The 23,951-nt window shown below is 42.4% G+C and overlaps 1 protein-coding gene across 1 annotated transcript in view; it reads left to right on the plus strand.

Annotated features, from left to right (window-relative positions):
* Positions 1–23,951, plus strand: part of CDC42SE1 (CDC42 small effector 1) — a 110,321-nt gene that overhangs the window by 26,895 nt on the left and 59,475 nt on the right. Inside the window, exon 2 of the mRNA XM_086947435.1 lies at positions 12,586–12,881. Coding sequence (XP_086803561.1) covers positions 12,828–12,881 — 54 coding nt within the window. The 5' untranslated portion in view covers positions 12,586–12,827. The remainder of the gene's footprint in view (positions 1–12,585; positions 12,882–23,951) is intronic.

The following is a 23,951-nucleotide window of genomic DNA, read 5'->3' on the forward strand; positions in this document are numbered from 1 at the left end:
GAGATTATCGCCTCTTAGTGCACAGTGGTCACAGTCCCTCGGTATTGCCATTTCTGTACGCTTTTGCTAGTCTTTCGAGTGCCTTGATGCATCCAGGGCAGCATGTTGGTGCTATATAATCACATAGAACACTAAACTTCTGCAAAAAAAACTTTTCCAGTAGGTTTACTGTACAGAGTTAGCCACAATTTCACTCCCACACTGTGTCACATATTTAGAGATGGTCATGAGGTATGAGTGTGCTAAAGGGCCCGCTTAACTACTACTTTATCCTGAGTTTACTATATATTGCTCTCAGAGGTAGATTTGTAAGTTATGTGAGTTAGTGTCTGGGCTTCTGACATGGGGCTTGGAAAGGTTGGGGCTTTGGTGGTAGAATCGATCTCGTTTCAGCCTCTTGTAGAGCCATCTACCTATACAGAAAAAGCACTGTATGTATCGGTCATTGGTCTTCTAATGTTAGTGGGTCTGGAGCAGATTCAGTCAGACTACTTTTAAAGACTCCTCCCTTTCTGCAAATATTCCCATTTTCCAGTAAGCAAGAGTTAGTCTGGTAGGAGTAACTAGGTGCAGGGCACAAGTCGTAAAAAAAGAAGTGGGGGGGGGCGCTGTCACCGGAAGTGACGTCACGCAAGGTGCAGAGCTCCTCATCCCAGAGAGGCCAAAGAGTGAAGTCCAGCTGTTTTGCAGGGGGGATGGCGTCCCCCCGGTAAAATAATTGGGGGGGAAGCCGTCCACCTGTGTGGTACCCCGACTCGAGCCCTGACTAGGTGGGATTCTGTGACTATAGAGGACTTCAAGAAAGTTCACTTTAGGGAAAAGCAAAAAAAGTGCCGCAGACTTTCAACAAAGAAGGCCTTTTAGGGGCAACTTATTCAGTTAGGAGGCCCTTTTGAATTTATGAGACCCAGAAGGAATTGTTATAGTCAAGATGACTCTGATAAATGAAAAGCAGTAAAACGTGAAAATGCCCAAGTCTGGGAACAGATGAACTAAGCACAACTTACATTTTCCGAATACGAAATAGCTTATTACCCCCGAAAAACGAAATGTTCATGTTGAAAGTCTGTGGACATGTCATCCTTTGTTCTGGAGGCTTGAGCAATTTGTGATGATGAAGAAATAACCTTTAAAGAAAAGTGTTGTAATGTAGTCTTGGTTTACTGTCGGTTTATTAAAATTCTCCATTATTAAAGCCTGTACTGACTGCATGATCAGCCCAAGGGGAGATTGCAATATTTTCTTTACTGTCTGATTAGTGTATTAGGGAGGCCAACCCTGCCTCGGGTTGTTTTATGGCTGTTGTGTAAGGAAAACTCGTCTGCTGTTTCTTTTAGTCTGTGACTCGGTGCCCTGCCATTTCACAAGCTCCATCCACGATTTGCACATTTACTTAAAAGGTAAACGGGCTGCTGATGTCGTTTATCCCCCCTTTATATTTAAACCTGTGTTAATTTGGCAACGGGTAATGACAGACCCAACTATTAGTTGCATCAGTGGTCCACTTTCTAATCTTCCCCGGGATGGTGAAGGCTCAAGCTAAACTGAGACTTCTATTGGTCAGTGCGTTTGGCGCGCGACTCGATGAACTATCGCGAGATTTTGTCTCCCTCTTAAAAGAATTGGCTCACGGCCACGCGCCATCCCGTGCGAGGTCTGTTTATAATCGACGTCCTGTCCGGGTGCTCAGACCCACGGCTTGAGAAACCCTTTGTTGGTCTTTCCTCTCGGTGAGTAAATGGATGGGTTCGACTCCAGCAGCGTCACTCCGGTATTTTTAGCCCCTTTTTTCGCCTTTTCCCAGGCGGGCCGCTGTTTATAGAGCTTCTGTCTTTGCCAGGAATTTCTTTCCATCATTCTGCGAAACCTTCATTCATTGGCCTAGAAAGAGCCTTTTTGAAAACACCAGCTTTGTCTGCCCTTGCTCTGTCAGCCTTTCAAAGCCGCAGCCGTTTTAACGGTTCTACCAAGTTCCTGTATACCAAGTTCTGTGATTATACAGAGTGAAATGATCGAAAGAAGACCAAAAAAAAGCAAATGGAACATGAAGTAAAAATTTCAAATTGAGATGCTTTAAAGGCCCCGAAAAGTTTGTAGAAGCACGTGGAACATACAAAATCATATGACCTGGCCAGGAGCATGGAAAGGAACGTTTAAAACTTTTTTAAAAAAATTAATTTGTGTCAGAATTATTGAACTGGGACTTATAAATCTAGCTGCCGCCTTGATTCTCGTTCATGTTCTTGTTAAGTTTGGACAAAGTTAGTTCTTTCTTTGTGCCCTGGCGATATCATTCTGCACTGTGTAATTACCATTTAATGTAGAAACCGACCCTCTTATTTAGCTAAGACTACATTCTCCTAAGTATTTATTGGACCTATTTATTTTTGACAGCCACAAGTGCCTGAACTTTTTGCGTCCAAATAGTCTGTTCTGTTAAACAATTCTTTTGCCATTTGTCTGTCGTCATCTGCAGTTATTCCCCAACTGTTGCAAACACATTTGTTTCCTGTGAATTAGTTCGCCACAGTTATTTCTTACGTCAAGAAGCCCGATCTCACCCATAGCAATGTAAAGTATTTTTTTGATATTAAATTAACCTTTCCTTTTTTTTTTTTAGAAAGTGTAGGTACAACTACGAAGAGAACTAAGACTTTATCAGGTAGTTGGACTTGAAAATAAAAGCTCAAGACCGTTATAAGAACAGGCGTTGGTGAGGCACTTGAACCTGACATGAGACATCTTAGATCTCTGCTGAAAAAACTGAGCATTGGCAAGGCTAAAAGGTCTCCGACTTAGAAAGGCTGAACAAACTCTTGGCTTTGGCAGTGCTTGGAGGCACCAGAATGTGAACCAATGAGTCAAGACGTGCGCAGGTATGGTTAGTCATCTTGGAAATATGGAAAAGACCAAGGGAATGCATGGAGTCCCACTGATTGTTCAATAATAAACAAAGAAACGTATTTATTCAGTGAAGGATGCAACTTATTCAGTCAGAACACTGAGACTGAAATGCTTCTGGGTGCGACAAAAGAATAGGGAGATAATCAGTCAAAACAAAAGCAGAGAGCTGCCACCCAATCATGAGAAAGGGCCAGACACAAAGCCACTCCCAAGTATATGTTCTGTGTTGGAAACAGTAGGTAGGTATGCTTATAGCGGTCTGCAGATGCGACTTAAAAAGGGAAACTTGGAAATCGAATGACTCATTACCTGACATCAGGACCGGACTGGCTGTAGTGTGCACTGGGCATTTCCCCAGTGGGCTGGAGGGGTGGGGACCGGTTTTGTACCTGTGGGGGCTGGTTTCGTTACTGGGGGCCAGTTTTTCAGTAGTGCCGCAATTTTTGCCACAGTCATTTCCTGTTCTTATGTATTTATAAACTACTACAGTTGTGTAAAAAAAGCCTTTTTTAACCTGGAATACTCAGCCTTTCAGAAATGCTAGGGGCGTCAATTTATTAACGCCCATATTTCTAGTTCTAAATTGGGTGCGTTGCAACTGACCACATACACCTGAGATTCGCCACAGACAAACTTCCAGCATCTTTTCATCTATCGCCGTGAAATGTCTTCATCCCTGAAATAAATATCAAAAAGCAGATGGGTCACTAATATGAATAGAGTTTAAAAATACAGAATCCTGCAACTCTAAAATCTGACTTACCAGTATTTACCCACCTGTTTATTGTAAGAATGCCTACAGTAACGAGCATTATATAGAGACACACTACACAGGTCCTCTAGGACATGGCATCCTGTAGCATTCCTTATGCAATAGGCATGTAAGGTTTTTCTAACTGACAGACAAATATGGGTGAAATGGCACGTATTATGTTATAAATAAACACCCTCCCCGAGCACTCAAATGACAATACTCATGTAAGTGTCCATATATTTATTCTTCTTCCAATGCGGACATTTTCTTCAATTGGTACAGTTCATTTAATCCATGTATCCATAGTTTGTATTTGTCATCCATCATAAAACAATTCTAAAACCGCAGCAGCCAACACATGTTTCGTCGTGCTATAGTAAAGCACTTAGACTTCTTCAGGGCTGACACATAGTACATATGGCCGTATGTACTAAGTGTCAGCCCTGAAGAAGTCTAAGTGCTTGACTATAGCACGACGAAACACGTGTTGGCTGCTGCTGTTTTGGAATTGTGTTATGATGGATGACAAATACAAACTATGGATACATTGATTAGATCAACTGTACCAATTGAAGAATATTTCCGCATTGGAAGAAGAACAAATAAATATATGGACACTTACATAAGCATTGTCATTTGAGTGCTTGGGGAGGGTGTTTATTTATGTGCGATCTACATATGTGGATTGTGGTAAGGGCTGTTTGGTGACCAACCCTTCTTCCCCTTGGAGCACCGATTTAGATTTGTTATGAGTTACGGACCCTGACTGATCTGTGTGTTGTACGCCTTCTTTTCTAACCTGGGTACCAATCATTGAGAAAATGTATTATGTTATGGTAATATTCCTGACAGGGCCCCCCATATCCTGTCTTTTTGGGGGCACGCTCTAGCCCTTTACATCTCTTTCCATGAGGGCACACTGATCCATACCGTTCACCCATTCTTGGCGGTTGATGCTATTTCAGAACACCAACATCCCTTTTGTATGTATGTAATTGCAGCAATATTCATTTTGAAAATATGAGGCTTTTGGCACACTGAAAGCTGTCTCTAGGGCAGACGTAAGTCTACTAACTCTGTACTAAGAGACCACATCGACTGCTAACTGAAACAATGTCCCAACTGTAATGTAAACCGTAATGTAATGACTATTCAGAGACCATTTGAGCCTCTCTTGTGACACTGTGCCTGAAACCTATCAGACTTTTCAAGACACTGACTGTTCTGGAAATCTGTTTCCAAAATGGACCAGGCATTCTCAGATTGGTAGCAATTTTGGCAGCATTTGAGCCTTGCAAGCCACACCACACCTTATTTCCTTAACTCGTGCAAGAATAACCTAGGTAGAGACTTGTTCAATTTTCATTTCAAATCTGACATCATTCTGTGCATTTAATAATGAAAGAGGCTGAGTGTCCTTAGCTTGCCGACAGAATCGGTCTCAAACTCCAGCTTTTTTTTTTTTTTTTTTTTGCTTGAGGTCTGATATCCAGGTGCTGCTATTTGCCTTTGCAGCACTTGTCAATATGTTGGAGCTCAAAGGGTAGACCAATCTAACTGATCCTTTATGCCAGGGTTTTTGATGTTGTTGAGCCCATTCACCCGGAGAGACGTCTGCATGGCGTACGTGCTATCATTGCATCACCTCTTGGCTCACTTTGCCTTCTCCTTCAAGAGTTTCAGTCGCTTGTTGAGTCTTGCTTTACAGCAGGACAAGGCTCGAGTCAGTACTGAGCCCTGCAAAAGACTAGAGCTTCGGCCAAGGCTCTGGGTTGGGCCTTGGCAAACATCCAATGTCTTCTTTTCTCAGAAGGAACATGTTTTGGTTAAATGTACATCCTCCAAAATGCCAAATGGCTCTCCCTGCCACCTTCCACGATTCGTCTCTTCCAGCAAGCTGTCCTACAAGTTCATGTGATGCTTTGCCTTCGACCGAGCACAGTCTATGAAAATGTTTTCCACCACTCAAATATGTTTTGTATGATTGAATATTTCCACGTTTGTGACTATGGTATTTGTATACTAATAAAATCATGAAATACTGAAACTCTTCAGCGACTAGCTGGGAGCATTGTTAGGTAATAGTGCAGTTGTCTTATCCTGTATGCTTTTTAGAATATTTAAAATTTGGTAAGTCTGTGATGGGTATCGGGTTTTGTATCTAAAACTGAATATGAGTGTTCAACTTGCTATTGACTGGTCCCATCTTTGGCTGATAAGAGATCATTGTTCGCATTTGCTTGGGATTTCCCAGCAGGGTAAGTCTACATTAGATTTTGGTTCTCTGGGCTCCAAAGTTGACAAAATGTCCACCAAACCAGAACTATGGTTTTTTTTTTGTATGTTAAAGGTACAGTGGCTTCATTCTAGGCCCTCTGATCTCCAGAAGCCATGCTTCTCCAGTGGATGCTTTATTACTGTTTGTGGTTTCGAAGAAGATTTCAGAAGGACAAACGTTGAGTTTTGTGAGTTTTGATTAGTTGTCTAGTGCCAGTTAATTTAGTACGATCTACTGCCAAATCTTTTTGTGATTTGGTATTCGTCAAAAATAACAAATCAACATTTCCGAAAGGCAAATGCATATGTACCATTAATGCCATTACTTTATTTGCAATTCAGTAGGTTTTTGCTAACTCCTTTTTACCAATCTGCTTTTTGTGAATTTGTATTCGCTCATTGAAACTGTTTAATCATTTGTTAGCGCATGTTGTGTTGGTAGTTCCTGATAACATCACAACTAGGAAGTAACCTCCTTGAAGCACATCGTTGGCTTTGTTTGGAAACCACACATCACTGGAGCAGGAGAACTTTTGGGGTCCAGGCAGGAACACCGCAAGAGTAGGGAAGACACAAGAGAACACTCAAAATCTCAGATATGGATCTGGAAATTCTGATTGAGCATTGCATCTCAAATAATGACAAACATTTTAGAAAAACATTGTAAAGTGCAATAGAGCCTACCAAAAAATTATTTGGGTGAGCATACAAGAGTAGAAGATTGTATAAACACTGTTGTGGTCCAAAAGCGTATATTGACGGAATCCGGAAGCATGAAATGGTGTGACTTAAGACTACGTACAAAAGAGAGGTCACACTGATGGTGGTCCTTCAACGGTTCCCTTTGCAAATCCAATGGAGGAAATTAAAGAACCCACCTTCAAGCATAGCTTTACCTACTAGTTGTGATAAAGACCTTCCCTCTTCTCCAGAGTAGAAAAAAGTTTTATAACTCTCATTGATATTCAAAAGTCAACTCGGACTGTTTGTTATTTTGGCTACGATCATGTGCTTTCGAGTACTTGTACACTCTTAGCAAGGCATAGAGCATATATGAGACCTAGATCTGATGTAGGCAGGCAAAATCAACATCTGCTCCCCAATTCCACCAAATAGAGAAAGAGATCTTTGCTGTTAGTACAAAAACAGCAATTGCAAGCGTTGCGTTTTATGGGGAAAGCATTACTGGTCTAGTGAGAGCCATAACATCTGGGTTAAAAATCATCCGTGAATAACATGAGGCAGTGGGGCATAAAATACGTTCATTTGGTCAGACTGTCACTGCTCTCAGTGGAGTCGCATATGAGGAGGCCTTAAATCGACAATACAGACACCTTAAAATGAAATTGCATGGTTTTGTGGATCGCCTGGCAACTGCTTCTGGTATTGTCTCGCAATGTGAATTTGTAAATCGAGATGGAGCATTTAATTGTCTTCAAAGAATAACTAATGTGGCGGAGGAAATGTACACTACACATGTTTCCAGCCCAGAGGGAGCCCAGGATGGAGAAAGTGAACATGCCTCCATCCTTAGCGGTGTGTCTGCGCAAAAGCATAGTAACTTACGGCACAGAACGAGATAAAGTGTAGGGGTACAGGGCACAGCACCTACAAGTTCAATCGAAATGAGCACTGTACTGAAAGGCAGACATAGAGCATGTGAAGTTTATTGTACTTTTTGGGATTTTAAAGTATTTGGGGGAAAAATAACTTTTTAGATTTTATTCAAAACTTTTAATTATACTCTTATTGTTATGAACTGCTCTTTCTTTAGTATCGTGAAGACCAGTGGAACATTTTTTTTTATTTGTTTAAAAATATTGCGTTACGTTTACGAATATTTTTATAGAAATTGTGGTTGGTTACTTGTGTGCACAGTCTTCTTCCTTCCATTTCTCCATTTGCATCAATGGCGGGGTAAGTTGACAATGGGGTGGTAGATCATCACTTTCAGCATATGTTGACCCTTTCTGGCTGCAATGTTATGCAACGTAGCACAGCGTGCTACCGTTTTTAGAATTTCGCATACTATATAATGCTCTTCCACTTTAATAAATGCATCAGAAATCCTTTTAATAAGCCAAATGTACACTCAGTCACCGGCGGTGTTTGCCTGTCCGCTGTATTGCATCTTCCCTCCCCTGCTAACAGGAATTAGGCAAGGAGTCATTATCCATGGCCAAACTGGATGTACACTGCCACCAGAAACATTAATATTAGGTTACTTAAGTACATTTTGTTTACATCATATAAACTGTCATGTAGACATTACACATCTAAAGAACCTCCATCTCCAAGCTGTTCATGTGTTAACCAGTTATGAATGCAACAGTGGCGGAAAAGATGCAAATCATGGGTGCATCCTAGACTACATGCAACAATCTAATGACCTACTATATGAATATTTAGAAAACTATACTTTTTATCTGTTCCGATACAGAAGTTAAGTGGTGATGGGCATATTGCTACTGGAGTTCTAGCTATGTAGCAAGTTACTTATGGAAATTTGGCAATACAAAACAAATCAATTGTTCATATCTTGGAGCTCGATTTGAGGATTAGGAATACTAAACCAGTTTTGGTTTTGAGAAACATGGCTTCAAAAAAATTATTGGACACTTTGGGCAGTGCACTCGGAGATATTCCTCCTGCCACAATACCCTGACATCTGCGTGTCGTGTACAGGTACCTCGAGCATAGAACCTGAATGAGTTTGAATAGCTTTATTTTATGAAGTGTCATGTTCATATATACATTCTAAAATGACCCTACTGCAGAGTCTGTGCTTGCTATAAATCTCCTCTGTTTGGTCAAAGAGTATAACTGTGATCCTAAAAATCCTTTCCTGCCTCCTTATCCTCCTTGGTAGTCCAGCCCAAAAAAGTGTCTCCCCACGATAGCATATAACACAACAATTGTAAAATAAACTGAAGTATTCTGGTTCCATTTGTTGGTGGAGCCAGGCAGCACATGTGCTGTCTCTTCCAGACCTGCTGTGTTCACTCTGTGGGGTTACAGCCCGCCCATTGTCTTTTTATCTGTCCCTTCGATTTCCGTTCAAAAATGCTTGCTCTTTGTCCCTCTTTTTTGTGTTTGGTTGCCTCCTACAGAGCACTGCCCAGTTACTGTTAGTAGTACGCTTTTGTTCCCTGTGTTTGATTTTTGGGGACTATTTTTTTCCGCTTGTGTCAGTTTGCCCATCTTCGGTGGTTCAGCTTCGGTGCCCATCACTTAATCTCCCCGCCCAGGTCAAATACCGAGGTGAAATGTCAGACGCTGGTTTCTAAATCTCCTATTTAATTTTCTCTGACTTCAAAGTGCTAGGATTTCCCACAAACCCCTCCCGCTTTGCTGCTTGTTGCTTTAGCGATCCTTGGTCACTGGACTTTCAACAGCCCAGCCTTGCAGCACAGTTCTGGGCAAGGCTTGGGCACCTCCTGTTACATTTTGTCTGATGCTTGTTTATATAATGTGAACTCAGGCGACCCAAAGGTGTTGCAGCTCTTTACATGAGCATTGGTTACATTACACAATGTCAGATTCATTTTTTTAGAGCGTTCTTATTGAGAGCAAACGTGTCTGACCCAAAGGTATTGAAGCACTTTACAAAAGTGCCAGTTATATTGTACAATGTCAGGTTATTTTGTTTTTAGGTGCGCAGAGATTAAGTGATGCCCACGCCGCCCCTGTTCCTTCCTTATTTCCCCCCTACCTGACGATTGGGAGCAGCATTCGTCCCTCCCACATAGCTGCATGCCCGCCCACTGCTTCTTCCTGTCATCCACATCCTCCTTCTCAGACCTCTAATTTCAAAGCACATTCACGGAAGCTCCCCAGGGTTTGAGACATTTTTTTTATTCTATAATGTGAACTCTAGTGACCCGAAGGTTTCGGAGCGCTTTACATGAGTTAATTAACTACATTACACAATGTTGTGTTCATTTTTGTGTTTGTAGCTGCACAGATTTTGTGATGTCACTACAGTCCCTGTTTATACAATATTTCCCAGCTACCTGACAAATGGGAGTATTTTGTTGTTGTGGCTATGTCCAGTGCTCCTATATCCAGGGGGCTGGAACAGAGGTTGAAGCCGGGGTTCTTGCTGGTAAACTGATGGTGTAAGCTGTGTTTTCAGTGAAACTCTGGAGAAGGGTGCCTGGTAAATAGAGGCCTAGGGGAGGAGTAATGTGAAGTCTTTGCCATTGGAAAATACTTTGCTGCTTTTTTTCATAGGCTGTTCAATACTCTAGCAATGCAGTCGCAAACAGAATGTTCCAGTGCTGTTGACTTGCATTGAGGCACTTGTCTTACTGTCTATGCGTTAAAAAAGCCTTATAATCCATCCATAAACGTTTCCTGAGGCAAGCATGTAATCCTGAATCACACTGCATGACCCAATATGTAATAATTGTGTAGCTCTTCAATCCCTGGCGGCACAGCGTTCATATAATGTGCTGCATGGCTAAACACTTATAATGACCCAAAGGCGGGACTATAGGCTATGTTAATATAGCCTTATAGCCCGCTGTAGAGGGCTATACCGGCTATTAAAGGCCCGCTCCAGCGTTAAGATCCCGAGCAGAAGACGATTGCCTTTAACAAAGGAGCGGGACTTTAATAGTGGGTATAGCCCAGCTGCGAAGGGCTATAAGGCTATAAGAACACTCTGCCACTAGAGGGCAGAATGTTCTAACAAATTATCAAAGGCCTCTCTGAGCCCGAGGGCATTGAAATCCCCTCGGGCTCTGTGAGGCCTTTGTTTAAACAACATTGGAATGTTGCTCTTCGGGCCTTTGCCGGCCCATAGAAGCAAGGAGCACTCCATTGTCTGCACTGGAGTGTTCCACATTCCAATGTTCTAGTGCTTATTATAGTTTGCACCTGGTTACTACCTGCTTCTAGTTGATGGTAATTTGCGAGTGCTAACTACAGTGTAACCAATTCTTATTTAATAAACCATTTAATATAGAAATCCTTTGCTTTAGTGTGTGCAAACCAGTATTCAACTAGTTTCCAATTTGCAATTTCTTGTACATAAGGTGCTGGGAGACAGTGTAGTTTGTCTGACACCATTCAGTTTTCAGATTCAGCACTCTCTGCACATCATTTTTAGTCTTTTAATCATGTTTTGATGCCCCCCTCCAGTTCCAACTGGCAGTATATTCTAGTAGTACCTAATGTCACCTTTCTTTTAAGTATTTCTTGCAAGAACTATGTGATGTTTTTTCTAGATATTCACTGATTAGAATTGAGGCTTTTTATTTTGTGAAAGTTTGTTCTGAAACTAAAGTTTATTATTTTTATAGAAATGTTCTGCTATGGTTGAGGTCGCCTGATCGTAGTCTGATGTCCTTATTAACTCAAAGGCAGTAAAACCAGTGTTTTCTTGTTTGAGAGGAGGCTAGTGTAGGAATGCTTTCTCTACACTTTGTGAGGCTGCTGAGAGTATGTCTTCCAGTACTTGCTCTTGTATGAAGGGAGAGTGGGTAGAGTAACATGGTTACTGTACTCTAATCTGGAGTGGGAGGATAGGATATCATTCTCTCCTGTTTTACAAGTAAGGGCAGAGGTAATCCTTTCTTGCTCTCCATCCCTTCACCTCAAACTTTCTCGTGTCAGTCTTCTCCCTTCTCATCTTTCCCCTCCTTCTTTATCTTCCCTCTTTTTTCTCTTCCTTCTCTTCACTAACTCCCACACTTCTCTCTCCACTTGCATGTCCTTCTCTCTTTTTCTCCTTCCCTTCTCTTTAATCTCTGCCGCACTTCTCTCTTCTGTCTCCCACTTGCGTCCTTCTTCCCAATTCTCTGCGCTCCCCTGTTGTCTCTTTTTCACCATTTATTTTCTCCAGCACTCTCCCTTGTCTTCTCTCTCTCCTTTCTTTCCTCAGTCCTCTTCTCTTTTATCTCCTTCTTTCCCTTTCTATGTTTCCTCTCCCTCTGTCTCTTAATTCTTGGGGGAGAGGGAGCGGGAAAGAAGGATATCTTTCATTAACCTGTTTCTGTACTGTACAACAATACACTCTGTACAATACTATTCCAAGATGGCTGCCCAGTGCTGTATTTCCGGAGCAGTCATCTTGGAACAGTATTGGGCATAGTGTATTATTGTTTTATCACTCGAAGACGGCCAACAAATTCACCCCACTAAATTATAGTATATGTCTTGGTATCCTTATCTTTTGATCAAATTTCTGCTAGTTATTAAATAATTATGATTTGTGATGTTGCATTTTAGGCCCGGCTTAAAAAACGTAAGCCCTTCTTCTAAATGTTTGCGATCCCTGTGGACATTTTCATTTGTAGTGTTCCTCCTCCGAATATATTACCATAGTTTTAGTTGAGAGCAGTGCTCTTAATTGAAAGTATGGCACTTGCTTAGCATGGCGGGATGTGTTTTTTTTTTATTTTTATACAGAGATCTGAGCTAATAGCTAGGAAGTTTACTTACCCAATCACACCACCGTGACTTTACCAAACAAAGATCCAGAGAATGGTAACTGTCTACCAAACAGTTGAAGTGTAGATACCTGCTTTCTGTACAGAGCATAGATGTCACAAACAGTTAATAAAGGATACATGAATATAAATGCATGTAATACATTTTAAACCTGTTTGACTTGACTCTCCATTCTTTTCCCCCCTCCTTTTCAGCTTCCATTGAATAGCGCTTGTCCAGAGGAGTAACTCAACTGAAAGGATCAAAAGGAATACTTTTTTACTTCTTTCAAGGAAGCGTCGTTTTCCTTCACTGACCATGGAGTGACCCCAGTGTGGAAGTTTCATTGCTTTACCCCGCTTCATTTTTTGACCGAGCCCATTTTTCCTAATTTATTAAAAATACAATAAGACTGGGTGGACAAGTTGGACTCAAACTGGAAACTTCTGACGGAGACATGAGTGACTTTTGGCACAAACTGGGTTGCTGTGTCGTAGAGAAACAACAGCCGGTGAGTAGACCATGGGCTCGAGAGGCCAACGCATGCTGTCCACGTGTGAATGGAGGAGAGGGACTTGTAACCGCATAGAAGTTATGATGTCTCTTACATACTCACCTGCATTACACACCCATATTATTTAGAAATTGAAGTCCACAACATTCATCTATCCTATTCTGGGTAAAGTGAAAACTATAGGCCCCTTTAAGGAGTTAATCCATAGACAATTGAAGTCGCTCCCAATATTTCAAGGTGCTCTATTGAATAATTGCACCTGTGCACTGTCTGAAATTTTTAATTAGTCCCTTCTGAAGCTGGCCAGTATTGCCACCATCTATAACAAAGGTAGAGAGTAAGGAATTTCGTCCAAAGTAGCTGGACGGGGAATACTCCTGATCCCCTGATCAAGGAATTGTTACAAACAGATGGAGGAGTACCACCCGATGAGAGAAGAGAAGAGAAGGCTCTTTTCCTGACAAGGAAACACTGTTCCTTTGTAAGTAAACCCCTCACTCACCACCTAGTGGTGACTTGCTTCATCATCGGGGCCCACCCAAGTGGCCTAGCGTCACTTGGGTGTGCTTCAACACCTGGTTTACAGTGGAGCAGGTAGTGAAGTGTGGGGTGCAAAAAAACTGTGTGAATGTTAAAATTGTCCTGGTTAACACTTCAGTATTAGCTTTAATAAAAAGGTAACTGGACAAAGTTTAAAACGTATGGTGAGATACTGGCAGGGGAGTTACGGCCTGTGTATCTCTGCTATGTGTTGGTCGACATGTTTCTACCTTATGGGGTAATCCCCGGTATTCCTCAGGACCAAAAACAAGGAAGTGGGAGGTGTGGGTCCCCTAAAAGACTCCCCTGTCCTAATTCCTTGGTCTTCCAGAAGATAAAACTGTATCTCTGGGAATTCACTCCTAGGGTTTAGGAGATGAACAAAAAACCTATGGAAGGAAAGAAGAAGTAAAGGAAGTAATTACATTTGTCAGATTTGATCCACTCTGAGGAAGCTCAATTCAGCTCTTATTACAGAGATACACAGGCCGTAACTCCCCTGCCAGTATCTCACCATACGTTTTAAACTTTGTCCAGTTACCTTTTTATTAAAGCTAATACTGAAGTGTTAACCAGGACAATTTTAACATTCACACTGTTTTTTTGCACCCCACACTTCACTACCTGCTCCACTGTAAACCAGGTGTTGAAGCACACCCAAGTGACGCTAGGCCACTTGGGTGGGCCCCGATGATGAAGCGAGTCACCACTAGGTGGTGAGTGAGGGGTTTACTTACAAAGGAACAGTGTTTCCTTGTCAGGAAAAGAGCCTTCTCTTCTCTTCTCTCATCGGGTGGTACTCCTCCATCTGTTTGTAACAGTATTGCCACCACCCTGGGGTCGACTTGGCCTCTTCTCTTTCTTTAGCCTCCAGTTGATCTATACTCCATTTCCATCCCGATTACTCATGGGCAGGGTTATCGGGAGATATGTTTATCAGGATTTTCGATATGAGTGAGGCTGCTTTCAAAGGATTAGACTGAACCCAGTTCAATGTTTAAATAATCTAGTAGACCCATACTGTGTAACTGTGGTTATCGGACAAGCATGCTGGATCTGTGAGATATCTAAAAAAAACAAAAAAAAAAAAACAAAGCTCATTTCTTGTCCCCCGCACATGTGTTCATATGTTTCCAAACTTGCTGGTCTCTATATAGCCACCATTTTAGATAGTCAAATGAAATTCTATAGCTTGAAACCTTTTATGTTGTTTCATATATCCCAACCCTTCATCAATCCATAGGTAGGTTTCCCTGGTGTATATATCTTTTCCCACTGATTTTGGTCACATACAAAGGTCTAGTTGAGTGTTTGCTCACTCTGGCTAAAACTCGCACCTCATGCGTAAGACTGGATCCTGTGCAGCTGAAAAGGCTGCAGGAGGTCTTCCAGCATTTGGGGAGCCCTTGTACAGCAGCTGCTCTGCACTTAGGCTTACGCTCCATGTTTTGGCTGTAATGCTTTTCCAATTTGCCATTAGCCAAGACCTTTTGATTTTGCTAAAATTAAACGTGTACCATATACCTACAGGGGTTGTTACCCAGCCCTCCACATCCATTGATCTGTTCTTGTGTAATTCACATTTTTCTTCCACCGACTACACTATGTAGCATGGGGAAAGTGTCAGCCGACTTCAAGCATTGACTAATGTCACTGCCAGTGATGGCATTCTGTCCTTTCAAAGCAGCATGCAAAGTTGCCCCCTTCTGTGCCATAATTGATATGCCAGTGTGTGCTTCTTGAGTACCAAGAAGAGAGATTTTTTTTCCAACTTAAAAAAAAACGTTTTACATTGACTAGAGCGCAGCAGCTTCCCAAACTAAGTTTTGCAAACGCCATGACAAAACGAAGCAAGCACTGGCAAAGCCAAACGGCTTGGCATCCACCGCCACATCCATTGGCTTTGCCAACACTTACTCCATTTTTCGTCTAGTCCTCTGCCTATGTTATCCATTTTGTTTGATTTTTCTTTGTGCATAAATTTCATTTAGATTGTGGTATTTTATTCGTTTTGCATTTATTTTGAGACTTTGTTTGATGTCACTGTTGGGAATCCCCCTGAAATCTTCATTGTCCAAGCTTGTGTGACATTACTTCATGTAATAACAATGTATTAATCGGTTCACACTTCTCTTACTTTAAAAAAACAATAACAAAAACTTCTGAATTCTCTTAAAAGTTCCCAGAAAACGATGTGACTGGAAACCAGACTTCTCTGCCGGAATGCAGCGCTGCGGCGTAAGGCAGCTCCCACCACCACCCCGGGGTGTTTGAGAGGAGAGAGGCGGGGGCGAGCAGCGGCAGGATTAAGAGGGGGGGTTGCGGACGTGGAGGAGGTGTGAGCAGACTAGTGCTGCGCTTGCAGCTGGAGGCGGCAGCTCCTGCTTTCATCCCGTTACGCATGCGCCTTTCATCGTGCCCTCTAATGTGCACACATCCTTGGCGTTAGGGAGAGGCTCTTGACACACGCCCTGTTTCCGCAGCTAGGACTCGAGTGAAGAATGAGTATGTCACCACTCTACAGACCCACCGGGCTCCAGGGATTGGGGGATTAAGGGTGTGGTTCGGTGCTCGTGAAAGAGAAAGTGATGTGTGTTGAAAATGGCATTTTGACAATAAGGTTGACTGACAGCTCATGTAGGAACACGACGCCAAAGGAGTGCGAAAACCAGCTACTTTCTACTTCAGTACGTGGTTTTCGTAATCGAGTGCGCCTTTTATCAATTTAGGAAGAACAAAAGGCGGAGTCAGTGTTGGAGTTGTAGACTTGTGCTTTCTTGCAGTGCATGAACTATACTGCCAGGGTCCGAGGGAGAGTGAAATACGCTGGAGGACGAAAGGGCTGGGGTATATTCTGTCATGCAACAGGTAAAAGACTGCCCCTCGCTTGCAGACGTGTCTGAGCCATCCGCCTATCTGGAAATCCCCAGGTGCGTCCTAGGACAGTTCAAACGTGTGTCTGGCGGAGGCGCCGCGAGGCCTTGGAATTAGCATTCACAGCGCAACAAATAGTCCGGAATGAGAGAATTGGCGCTCTGTTGGCCCTTGGCATGCAAGCACCTTGCCCTGGCACGGGTGCAGAGGACGGAATTCGGGCAGTCCCCCTGCCAGGTTCGGCGGCTGCGTCAGGGCTTGGCGCTCGCTGGAGATGCCGCCCCTGGGCCGGGAGGAATGCCTGGACGTGCTTGTGCAGGGATGTGGAATCTCACCTCACCCGCCGCCTCACCCCCACCCGCCGCCTCACCCCCCTTCCCGCCTCCCCCCTACCCCGCCGCCTCCCCCCTACCCCGCCGCCTCACCCCCACCCGCCGCCTCACCCCCCTTAACCCCACAGCCTCACCCTACCCCACCGGAGACGCACCGGTTTACGCGCATGCCCCTATGCTGCCCCACGGGCCCAGGAACATTATTTCACATCAATTCGTAGCCACCCCTTCGATGCTTTCTTTCCTGGCAGAGTTGGGCAGGCCTGCAAAAGTTTAGGGTGGGCAGAGTCTGATCCTGGCCCTGCCCTAGTAGGAAAAGCACGAGCCGAGCCATTTTAAGGTTTAACATGTAAAAGACAGAACAAAACATCATGTACAACTCTCCTATATATTTGTTATATTAGAAATGTGTTTTCTTTTGCTTTTATACATTACGTCACTGCATTGACATTTATTACCATTGTCTCCTTTCTATGCCCTAACCTGACTCCCATGACGGAACGGAGACATGGCAGTTTCTCATGTGCACTGTACATATGGGCAATGTTGTTATTTAAACAATGCAAAGTGAGGTTTTGATATATCGTATATCCGGAACTGAATTACTTCAAAGTGCTTTCATGTCTGAAGGTCAAACTGAGGCACAGTGAAGTAAAGTGGTTTACCTAGAATGACACAGTTTGCTTAAGTGGAGAAGCTGGGATTTGAGCCCAGGCCTCCTGGATAAACATTGCCAAATGCAGCGAATGGATGAATGTCTCAGACTCTCTCACTTTTACTTCCAAAGGACAAAGCTTCGGCTTTATTTCATGACCTAAATTATGTTCAGTAAATGCTTGGCACCACTCCATTTTGGCTCTGCTCTTTTTTGGCTCACCATTTCTCATGGGACAAGGGCCTAGCCAGAGCCAGGCAGTTGAGCCTTGCTTTTTTGCCTACCTCTAAATACTGCTGATCAAGAATTTATTACATTTAAGGATCCCGCACGAGTTTTGCAGTGGCAGTGGCAATTTATTTCCTCTCCCACCCACAGGAAATTGCGTTGTAAAACAGCGCAGTAATGTACGTAGTACCAAGCACAAAAACGCTCAGACTATTTTGGCATGTAAATCCCATTTTTTTTTTAATTTCAAGTTATTGGTGTAAAAATTGATCCAATACCGAGCACAAATTTATGCCAACCATGCAATTTTTACATGTTCCACTACCACCACACATGGAGTACGGCTGTATAGATTTTCTGGTGGTCAGTACAGTTTAGGTTTCCTATAAAAAAACAAGCATTTGGAAAGACAACGGGATTCGCCTATTAAACCTTTTGGAAATGATTTTTAGCCATCCTGTACAGAAGTGCGTCTTAAAATAACACAAAAAGAAGCCCAAAAAGAAATATGACACGGCCATCGCGTCATTTTGTAGGTGTGCAGCCAGCAACGCAACATAGATGTGTGTATCTACTAAATGAGGCAAGCATTTTTTTTCTTTTTATAAGATCAATCCGAGATGATGAATAAATAGAACGTTGCCACCAAATGCACTTTGTTGATATAGTGCTATTGCACTTTTTATTTTTTCTTTAAAAAAAAAAATGGGTCAGCAGGTTGGATGTGTGAAGTTGGTGATAAACGAGGCAACACAAAGTAAGGGTGGGAGAGCAGGAAGGGGGTGTGGATGAGAAGGACATGAAAAAAAGACAACAGGAAATTACAAGGACAACAGGCGGAGATGGTGAAGCACAGACAACTGAGTTGGGAGGCGGTGGGGAAGCTCGGTCCTTGGAGAATGGGCATGTGGAAGCAAACGGACAATGGAGTGGTTTGTTATTCAGTTTCATAACCAAATCAAACCAGTTTCTCCTCTACCACTCAGAATGTTTGAGGTGCTGTTCAAAACAGTTGCCACCCCTTCTCCAGTAGCCTATGGCCAACCCGAAGTGAATAAAATCATAATGTAGGTCCCTGCGGAACTTAAGCCAAGATCACGCCATAAGAGCTGTCATTGTGAGTTCCTCCTTCTGGGAATATTGTTTCATGAAACGACCAATTATTGAACAAAATCCTCAACATGATCATCATTCCCACATCGTGGTGAATTTACACGTCTTTAATTTCTACCCTCAAGCCACCGACCAACTTTGATGTGCTTCAAGCCAAATTGATCAAACTCTGTGCCCGGGCTCGTAGAACTTTTTGCTTTGGGGATTACACATTTCTCCCTAGTTCAAGATGGCTATCCATCCTCCTTAAAATGTTGTGCTAATAAAAACTGTACCCATCACTCTTCAAAATCTTTGTTCCATCTCAAAGCTTCCTTTCTTGAGAAAACTGATGGAGCATGCTGTAGCCATCTTTGAGCATGCAGAAAGCCACCCAATGCAGTTTGACATCTTGAAACATAATGGTCTCTGAGCTTGCCGCTCTGGATTCAAACCAAGATACAATATTGTGGTGCTAACTGCAGGGTTTTGCATGATGCTCTGCTTATGATAGGCTCCTTTGCTTATCCAGCTCCGACTTAAAATCTCACTCCCTTGAGGATTTGCCCTATGTTCTTGTCTCCACGTACACTGAAGGGGTGACGATCTATATTATACCTAAAAAAAGAAAAAATATACTGCTTCCCTGTGTTGCCCAAATCCCATAAATATCTATTTCACTTCTTGAAAAAATGAACACCCTTCCAAAATAAGTTTTCTATTATGGTATCCAGGCTGTGGCTCTATCCCATTTTAATATACGACTTTCGGTTGTAACTTGTTTACCAGAAAAATAATTTCTAGCCTTGATAAAGATTGTTCTCTGCACTTTTGCCTGGCAAACCGCTGTTCTATGGAAATGACCGCCGTTAATAGGAAGATTTAGATTATATTTTTTGTTTGTGTCTATAGCGAGAGACAGAAGGTATTGTTTTTTGGATAATTGGTTGACTTTTTACTGCATGAGGACACCAAGTTCCTTGACTCAATTGGTATATCTGTTTTTATCCCAGTGCCTGTGCCAGGCCACGGCATCCTTGCGTTTTGGCAAGATGAAGCGATGTAAAGAAATTCGTTCATTTCCTTCGGTGAAGCACCCCAACCAGATTTTCTGGTGGCATAAATTACAAATGGAGTGTGAGGAGAAGGTTTGGAGGGGCTGGAACAAGTCATCCCCTATTTCACTATCCTTCCGAGCAATAGCATAAAGTTTGTCTCCCTAACCCACAGGTGTATTTGACCAATGGGAGTTAGTAAGAATTAAACTAACTGTACTAGCGGTGTAAAGATGTTACATTCTGCTAGTTCATTCTACGAATCATGGAACAGAAGAGTGTACTTTGAGGGAGACCTTCCATCACGTGTACAGCTTCTGTCTCTGAAAGATTGTGCTGTGGTAAAAGTTATCTCTTAATCATTTTAGGTGGTGGTGTGATCCTACAAAGCGGATTGTGAGAGTTTTGGGAATTGAGGACATTGTGGCGTATTATAGCCCATAACACATTTTAAGACATTCCAAGCATTATGGAGCAGCATGAAGTGACCATCCTTGGCCTATTATGGGCATTCTCTGCTTTATTGTGGGCGAATGATGCAATGTGGACAGGTTTGGCATCATGGTATTCATACCCAGTATATGGGGTCTATGCTTGGCCTATTACCAGCATCATTGGTAATCCAGTGGTGAGGAAAAGGATAAAGTTTCAGTTCTTGCAATATGTCGGCCACCAGTGGTTTCTGACGATCACCAGTGGTTTCTGACGGTCATCCATGCATAAGTACCTATCCTGGACATCTGGTGGGTTCCAATATAGTAAAACAGGCTTCCAAGGCACACAGATGTGATTTAAGCATATGCGAGAAAGATTGTTAATTTGGGGATTTAGAACATGTGAGCACTTGCTGAAAATTGCAAGATGGTGTTTGATAAACCAATTAGTGGATTTTATAAAAAAAGAGGTTTTTATGGGTGTTGTTTAAAAAAAGTACAGATGTTAGAAGAATTACGTTTATTTTCCCGAAAAACATACGGCATTGGGTGTCAAAATTTGTTTTAAAATAATATCTAAAACTGATGTTTGGTGTCGAAAAAAATTTATTGTATGTTGTACTTAATACCTGAAGAATGTTCATGCAGAGTCGAGGCATTTCCTTGATGCCAGAGAACACTCACTGCTGTGGCTGTTTTTTCACGATTTATGAGAGGGAATTTCATCATCTACATTGATAAAGACTTTAAAGCCGTTATTATCTGCGCTGGCGAATGAGGCCAGGTTGTGTAAGATGGGTGTACCAGTTGCACGTTGTTGTTATCTGGCTATAGCATTTATGGCATGTGTAGAATGTTATTTCAGGCATCTGACCTCCTGGAATCCTGGAGGTAGAGGCAGGATCAAGATTGTGTTTGCCACTTGCTGTCCGCCCTCCTTGTAGTATAAAGTTTTCTATATTTGTAAATAAATATCTGTTCAGTGGAGTCTTCTCCTTGAATGATTATCTCACTGGAGATGAGTGAAAAATTATGAGGCGTTGGAAGATGGAATGACTCAGAAGAGGGCTGCCAGTCTAATCATGTGGAGTAAGGAGCAGCCATAGGTCTGAAGTGGGCCGTACATATGTATTTTGGTTGTCCCTGTCACATTAGTGGGTACAAAATTGAGGAAGCATTGAGCAACAAAAAGTATGGTAAAACAAAAAAAAATTAGTTGCTAATGACTGTACCCTAAACACCAACAGCATGCGTGTAAATGTCCATGGCACATGGGGCTGTGGAGGTGTCAGTTGGAAGCCACCATTGAATCTTGAGGCCTAGTTGCATCATTGTTGTGGTGAAGGTGGCCTCGAGGTAGCGGAGGTGACTGCTGGGTCTCGCACCTGGATTCCAGGCACAGGCAGCAGATTCTCTGATAGAGTTGTGCTGGGCGGAGCATGTTGTTGTGATGGGAGGAGAGCTATTCACTAAAGGTTTGGGTGAAGCAGAAGAGATGAAGTTCTGGAGAGAAACGGTTGATAGGAAACACACGGGCGACAGCGGCTCCCACATGTGCAGAGGTGCAAATTGATTTTCGCTGCATTTGAAAAGGAAATAATGAGCTTTCCAGTCAAGTGAGGCTTGCTGGATATTTACGGTCTACAGTGTAGATGGAAGGTGAGAAACACAGAAAGAAAATGACCATCATTTGAAAATATCTAAGACTGAAAGTGAAGGCTAAGCGCTGCAATCTGCATGCCGATTGCCGGTGAGCGCACATCTTCTACCTAGATGTATTTTTTGTTGTTGCTGCAGTTACACAATATCCAAGATGGGTGTGGTGTTTCCTCATGTGTTCGGGTCAACCATTGCTAAAATGAAATAAATGGAGGTAGGGTCTTGAAGCCTATCTGTAAGCAGCTGGTGAAGACCATTTCACAGTCAATGTGAAACTAGCCATAAACACTGCCCTGGCTCAGCGGTAATGAGATTCTGAAAATGAGTAGGAGGAGCCGGAGGAGTATGACGGCGCAATAAAAACCCTCAGTCCCAAATAGGAGACTAAAAAGAAAGAGGTTGCCAATTACCGGTGAGTTTGTTGAAGGCTGTATAGCAACTTTGAGGTCTTTAACGGTCTCCTGCAGTTTCTGATCATTTCATGATGGATTGTCAAGAGAATAGTTTGTACATGAAGCTAATAATGTTAATATTTAGGAAAACTGTTATTAGCAGTTCGTTTGGACTTGGAACATTTCAGAAATTCTTAACAAATTGAATTTGTCACTGGGAATCAACCACTCAAAAGTCAGCATAGTTGAACAAATTAATGTATAGGAGGTTTGGTCTAGCCATGTTGCCTTAACTCTTGTGAAAAATTACTTTCATCCTTGATCTGGAAGAGTACTACTCAAAGTTTATGGTGAGTTCTGCTGGAACGAGCTATGGCATAGGGAAGTTCGGGGGCAGAGATTTTAATTGGTGTCAAGCGTGTGAGGGTGAATTTATCAATTTGAAGAGTGACATTTTGTTTAGCCATTTGATGTACATTGACAATCTGTGTGGTCACAGATGGAAGAGAAGTAACAGTGGCCCATGTCTAATGCACTGAAAAATTGTGAATTTAAATAGTCTGGAATAGTTTTACATTTTTGGGAGATGTGAATAGAGTAAGGACCCGTTTTGACACTTTGCTTGTTTCCTTCACAAGGCTCCAAATCAAGTAAATTAATTTGTTAAAAAATTTTCTCCTTACTTACGTCGATCCAGGCTCAATTCATGTACTGTGTATAAAATAGTGGCGCAAACGAGCAGAAATAATTAGCTAGCGTAGGCCTCGGGTGACATTGTCCTAGTAACCAAGGCATTCCAGTGACTACCACCTCACTAGGTCTTTGTCCGACTACATGACTTCACAGTGAGTGCAGAAATAGAGGAAACATGAAGTCTATCTTCACACTGAATAAAGAGAAATCATTCTAAATAAACTCAAAAAAAGATGAGCTTCTCCTTTATTATGACTGAACGTTTAAAGATGACCAGTGAGGCAAACCATCTCTTACATTCTAACTGTGGCTATGCTCCTGGAAATATGTGTACACATCCAACTTTGCAACCACATCAAACAATTCAATCTGTTAGACCAGTGCCAATCCAGTTTCCTCGCAGGGTACAGTACTGAATCGGCACTGACGCACATAGTGAATGATGCGCTAAAAATCGCAGACCAAAACGAAGCTTGCCTTTTAATCCTGCTCAACTTCTCTATTTGACACCGTCAAACACGACAATCCGCTAGACTGCCTGAGACATAGAATGGGCCCATCAGGATACGTCCTAAATTGGTTCACGTCTTTTCTCTCAAAACAGATCCCAAAGATTCAAGGTCAATCAATCTCTATCTAAGTCCATCACAGGCACGTTTGGAGTCCCGCAGTGCTCCTCCCTTTCACCCACTCTATTTAACCTATTCATGGAACCTCTTACTGAAATTCTTAGTTCCCTCAACATTCATTATCACATGCACGCGGACGATACACAACTGTACCTAAAGGTCTCTTCTCCGGAGGACATCAGATCTCTTAACTTAACTCTACAAAAAACGCAGCTTTGGCTTGCTGGAAACCACCTTAAACTAAACACCCTCAAGACTCTATTTCTCCTAATTGCTCCTCCCAAGCAAACATCCATCATAGAGGAATGGCTTAAACAACTTACAGCGCTCAACTGCTAGCCTCCAGTTATCGACACTGTGAGTTCTCTTGGAATAAGACACAACAGGAATCTAAACACGCATAAACATATCTGTACCGCAACAAAAGGAGCAACCGTACAGATGAGCATTCTGAGAAGATTAAAACCCTTTTTTCTAATGACTT

Source organism: Lissotriton vulgaris, chromosome 12 (genome assembly GCF_964263255.1).
Source record: "Lissotriton vulgaris chromosome 12, aLisVul1.2, whole genome shotgun sequence".
NCBI classification, from domain to species: Eukaryota; Metazoa; Chordata; class Amphibia; order Caudata; family Salamandridae; genus Lissotriton; species Lissotriton vulgaris.